The 6,085-nt window shown below is 47.3% G+C and overlaps 1 protein-coding gene across 1 annotated transcript; it reads left to right on the plus strand.

Moving 5' to 3' along the window:
- Positions 1-658: 658 nt before the first annotated feature.
- Positions 659-3,896, plus strand: CBLN2 (cerebellin 2 precursor; the record flags this gene model as incomplete). Its single annotated transcript, XM_082277758.1, has 3 exons — positions 659-1,027; positions 3,300-3,419; positions 3,699-3,896. 3 exons carry the CDS (start codon positions 659-661, stop codon positions 3,894-3,896), a joined length of 687 nt encoding a protein of 228 aa, XP_082133884.1.
- Positions 3,897-6,085: the final 2,189 nt, after the last annotated feature.

Consider the following 6,085-nt stretch of genomic DNA (forward strand, 5'->3'; position numbering starts at 1 on the left):
AGAGAAGGCGCGTTACTTATAACAAGAATAAAATCTTCTTCCGTAGTGTCTGGGGCGTTAGGAGACGGATACAAACCAGGCTCGCAGATGTAGTAAAAAGTGGGGCTGTGGGAAGAAGTGGAGTCGGGTTTTGGAGCCCCCGTTGGTGGTGGGGAGGGAAAAGGACTGCCAGAGGCGCCCGCAGGATGCTCCACCGCGGGTTTGGGGATGCAATCTGCCGCGCTGTCCCCTCCTCCCCCCCTCGGAGTACGGCAGGGGCTGCGGGACCCCAGCCTGCTGGGGAACCGGAGAAAGAGGTGACATAGAGCAGCCAGGTGTCTCCCAGACCTGTTGTACTTGCTGGGACGCCCGGGGCGGGGAGGGGCAGCCCGCCGGGCGGCGTGGTGCCGGCTCCTGCCTGCCCGCTGCTGTGCTTCACCGCCGCCTTTCCCCTTGGCAGGCTGCTGCGTGCCGCCCGCCCTCTGAGGAGGCTCCTTCGCCCCGCGCAGAGGAGGAGGAGGCGGAGGAGAAGAAGGGGAGGAAGGCGCGGCCGCAGCCGCCGCTGCCCAGCCGCCGTCCCGCAGAGCGCTGGCCGCAGGGCGCCGCGGCGGCAGCAGGAGCGCAGCCCCGTCCGCCTCCCCGCGGCCGCCCGCCCGCGGCGGCGGCGCGGGGCGCCCGCATGTCGGCGGCGATCCGGAGCGGCGGCGGCGGCGGTCCGGCGCTGGGCATGGGGCGGCGGCGGCGGGGGGCGCTGCCGGAGCCGGCGGGCGGCTGCTTCTGCTGCCTGGCGGCGGCGCTACCGCTGCTGCTGCTGCTGCTGCCCGCCGGGTGCCCGGTGCGGGCGCAGAACGACACGGAGCCCATCGTCCTGGAGGGGAAGTGCCTGGTGGTCTGCGACTCCAGCCCCTCGGCCGACGGTGCCATCACCTCCTCCCTGGGGATCTCGGTGCGCTCGGGCAGCGCCAAGGTGGCCTTCTCGGCCACCCGCAGCACCAACCACGAGCCCTCCGAGATGAGCAACCGCACCATGACCATCTACTTCGACCAGGTCAGCCACCGCCTGCTTCGCTTTCCCTACCCCTTTCCCCGCGCCGGCCGGCCCCTGCGCAGGCATCCCCCGCCCCTGCCTCCCCCTGGCTGCGCGCGTATTCTCCTTCTGGTTCCCGTTCCTTCTTTTAATCCCCACCCACCCGGTCAATAGCATCTTTACGTCTCAACTCCCCAGAAAGAATTTGGAAAGTTCTTTCAGGTGGCTGCGGGGCTTTTCCAGGGTAGTACCGGGCGGGGAACACGCTGGCTTCTTGTCCGGTCACACTCGCTAGTATGGAAAGGGCCTTAACGTGAGACTCTGTGCCTCGGACGCGTGCGGGGGCGCCTTGCAGCCAAGAATTGCCTCTGCCTGCCAGGAACGACCGGGGGACGGGTGCTCATCCCTCCTTCGGTGCAAATTCAGATTTACCGCTGAGGAGTTGCCGGATCTGCCTATTCGGAGCGCATTTGGCAATGTTACAGCATCTCACAGAGGGAGGGAGGGAGGGATGAGGAAGAAGAGGGTGTTTCCCGCGTTATCAGGAGAGGCAAACGGTGTCCCCGGTGGGCTGTATAGGAATGGTGTTATCCCGCACAGCATACGCCGGGCAGAGCAGCGAACAGCCCGGCCTGCTTGTCCTGCCCCTGCCTCGTAGCACCGCTTGCCTCCCGGAGACCATACTCGGTCCATCCACTTTATTTTTGCGGTGAAATTTCCTTTTTTCCTACCACTTTTGGCTCCTGAAGTAGTATTGCAGTCAGCCAAAATTAGCATACCAGATAGTTTTCTCTGGGCTTGTTTGTTTGGTTGGTTTTTGGATTGTTTGTTTGTGTTTTTTACCTGTCTGTCTGGCTGTCATTTATCTGTCTACCTGTCCCTCCTAACGAGTTTGCACAGCTATTCGTCACATACAACATCTCATAAAATCGGATCAGTAAAAAACCAAAACAACAAAAAATCAAAACCCCAACTTGATAAATATGTAGTATATTTTAGATGCTTTACCCGGCAATGTGCAGTTCCTAGGAGTGTGAAGGCATTTTCTCGGTGCTCTCACAATAAGGGTTGGTTGGGTTTTTTTGGTGGGGTTTTTTTTTTGTTTGTTTGTTTTGCTTTGTTTTGCTTGTTTGTTCCTTTTTTAGGAAACTAGAGACTTTGGCTGTTTGGGAAGAAAGGCTCGGGATTTGCGGGGTGGGGGGCTATGGTGTTTTTGTTTTCTCCTGCTTTGTATTTTTCTTCACTAAAGCAGAGCTTTAGCCCGCAAACTGAGCGTGACGGGTGTGCCCCGGGTAGGGCACGGCGGAGAAGCCGGCTCGGGCGCACCCGCTCGCCGGACGGCATCGCCACCGACCCGCAGATTCTTCTCTTCCCGCCGCCCGTGCCTTTCCAGCCAAATCCTGCTGCCCGTCACAGGACCCTGGACAAGGCGCGAGCGGATGAGCCGAGGCCAGATCCCCGTCAGATCGGCGGGACCGGCAGGGTGCGGCTGCCGCTTCCGAACGAGGCTTTGCACATCTGCCGGAGGGCTCAGCTCTTCCGCCCCCCCCCCCCCCCCCTTTTTTTTTTTTTGGTTTGGTTTAGTTTGTTTTTGGTTTAGTTTAGTTTAGTTTGTTTGTTTGTTTTATTTGTTTTGGTTTGGTTTGAAAAAACCATTGAAATATATGACAAATTAAGGGTATTGCCAGGAAGGAGAACAGGCCCACCGCAGCCTTCTGAGATGTGGGCCAAGTGGCACAGCCCTCCAGAGGGACAGAGAGACATGAGCTGGCAGATGTTGCTGTTGCTGAGCATCCGCTCTCCTCCTTTGCCCCTCTGCAGTGCAGTTTAGTTCTGTACCCTATCAAACTCGAGGCCAGCTCTGATTTCAGTTGTGTTAGCCAAAAAACATACATTTTCATTATGAGCTAATGACTTTTGGGATTTTTTCCTACCTTTTTTCCTCTCCCTCCTTCCCTCCATTTCACATTCCTCCCCCTCCCCCTTCTGCCACCTTTATTGACAGCACACTGTGGACATTTGCACTTCATCTAACCGGTTTTGGAGATCATTATTGCATAACTAAATTGCTTTATTAACACTGATGCCTGTTAAATGCCTCTGTAACTTGACTCCATTCCCCTGCCATGCACTTTTAATTGTGCTTCAAATGCCATTTTGACTATGCTTTATGTTGGTCATTGAGCTCATGTGAGATTTTCGCTGGTGCTTTTCTAAGGTTAGTCTGATTTCTCTGATTTCTCTCTTTCTCTCTCTCCTTTTCTTTGTTCTGTTTTATTTGTTTACATTCCAGGTATTAGTTAATATTGGCAACCATTTTGATCTTACTTCCAGTATATTTGTAGCACCAAGAAAAGGGATATATAGTTTCAGTTTCCACGTGGTCAAGGTCTATAACAGACAAACCATCCAGGTGGGTTCTAATCTAAAGAAGATGCTGTCTTTCCTTTTCTTTTTTTTTCTTCAAATGCTCATTTCTGCACTCATATTTGCAAAAACAGCAATTGAAGAATGAGACTGTGGGTTATTGTCAAAGGGGTCTGTATACATGACAGAAATCACTCATTGCCCATTGCCTTGGCTTAATTCAACCTAGATTCTAACCTGTAGAAAAATTTGGTGATGTGCACAGGGCAAAAAAATCATTGAGAGTATTGAGAAAACTCAGATTCTGTCTCTTTGCACTTTTTAGGTAAGTTTAATGCAAAACGGCTACCCAGTGATTTCAGCTTTTGCAGGGGATCAGGACGTCACCAGAGAAGCAGCCAGCAATGGGGTCTTGCTCCTCATGGAAAGAGAAGACAAAGTGCATCTCAAACTGGAAAGGGGTAACCTCATGGGAGGGTGGAAATATTCAACCTTTTCCGGCTTCTTAGTCTTTCCACTATAAAAGAAGGCCAAATAGGAGACAGATCCATGAGCCAGAGCAAGGATTCAATTGTTAATGACACCCTGAACTTGGCAGCACGTGAAAATATTTTCAGTCACCCCGTCAGACTGTCACGGTAGAAGAATGATAACCTTCTAAACTCCAACATTTGCTTTGAATATTGACAATTCCTTGGAACCTGCGCCTCTAATTAGTTTTAGACGACAGTGATCTTTAGGAGAAATGAAATTATCGACCTGAGCAATTTGTACCTGTGATTGTAAAGTCAATTTTGGATTTTATTGTTGGGATCATTGACTTTCTTATTCTTTTTATTTTTTTTTCCTCTCTTTCATTTTTTCCTCTTTTTCTTTCTCTTGTTGTTGTCCCAATGAAACAAATAACTCGGACCACAGAATCACTTTGTCAAAGGCTCACTCCAGAGCCAGAAGAATGGAGTGTTCAGCCCAATGAGGTGTTCTTTCCATGCTTTATTTCTTTGTGTTGTATAGCCTTAAGGAAAAAAGAAAAAAAAAAAAAGAAAAGAAAAGAAAAAAAAAAGAAAAAAAAAAGAAAAAAAAAGAATGGCTTCAGTCTCAGTCCTGTATTTTTCTGGGGGAGGGGGATTCTGGACATTACTGTGTCAAGAAGTGCTTTATCCAGTGAAGCAAAATTTGCACGATTGGAACCTTATTTGTGTTGTTCGTGTTTTTCATCAATTTTTTATTTTTCCTGATTTTTGTTTGTGTGTGCTAAAAATGTAAGCTAGATTGATCGATACAACAAAACAAAGCACATATATACCCTGTAGCTCTACGTAAGCTAACCAGTGAACAATTCTGTCTGCACTTTCCAGCTGATCTTTATAGACCTATTTAGAGGGAGGGAAAGAGAGAGAAAGAGAGAGAAAGAGCGAGAGAGCTACATGATCCTTCAATTACAATCTGGAAAATATAAAGGAACTGACATTTCTGAATTGTCCTGACATTTCTAGAAGCAACAGTGGAGGCTTTGAGTATCTTCTCTGACCATACCCTAAAATATATCCTTTCTTTGCATTACCATATTTTGGGTGCTTTTATCTGATATTTATTTGATATATTTGTCCACTAATGCTTGAGTACACATTGTGGGAGCACAGAGTGATGGCGGAGCAAACTCTTCCTCTTCCAAATTAAATAAAACCATTTCCACTTAAGCTGTCCATGGCAAGTACCAGAGGAATAGACACAAGCATCTTTGACAGCTTTGGGGGGAGGGACCTTAGAGGATCAGCAAATGCTCCAGAGGTTGGCACAGGTGCCATGCTAATATATTAGCTGTGTGTGCTCTTCCCAACATAAATGACATCACAGTTCTAGGGGTTGACTGACATCGATATTCAAGGTTTGAAAAATTATTATCCCAATCAACAGGAGGTAAAATATCAGGCCAATGCCAGTTGTATCCTTTTGCCTCATTCTCAATAAACAGATCTTGTTTCTTGAATTTTTTAAGTTTGGTTTTTTGGTTTGCTTGGTTTTTTGGTCTTTTTTTAAGAGCAGTGTACTAGACAGTATGCTGAGGAGAATCTTATTAGAGGAGATCCAGAATGAATGTTTATTTCATAGAATTTTTATCTTCATTTATTTAATTTTAAATATTTCATTTTGCTACTCATCCTCCAAGGATGGATGTGCAAAAGAATTTATTTTTGTCAAATTCACTCCTCTGCCTCAAGCAAATATAACACAAAGGCATTTGCAGGAAATCAGTGGTAACTACATTGTATTTCAAAATTATGGTGGACATGTAATTTTCATTGTAAATTTATCATTAAAGGGACAAAATTAAAGTCATATATTCTTAAAAAAAACTATCTGTGTTGCTTATATACCTCAGATGATTAAAACATAAGCCAATTTAATATTTAATATTTAATATTTTTGTGCATTTTCACCATTGATGTGGTTTGTTTGCTTTGCCGTTTCACTTCGCCAGTTACTGAATGAATTGTTTTCAGGTTGTTGGTTTTTCAAATGGGTTGCATTTTCTAGTTCCCCTTTGTGCTTTGGCATGACTGCAATGTTTCTAGTTGCAAAATATCACAGGGCTACATTCAAGTACATGAAATAAAACCTGAGTCAGCAGCAACCTTTTTCTATTAAAATACAATAAATACAGTTATCTTAATGGTAGACAATGTAAAACTACTTTTTGTGTTTACAACT

The sequence above is a fragment of the Coloeus monedula genome (assembly GCF_965178545.1).
Source record: "Coloeus monedula genome assembly, chromosome: 1".
Lineage (NCBI taxonomy): Eukaryota > Metazoa > Chordata > Aves > Passeriformes > Corvidae > Coloeus > Coloeus monedula.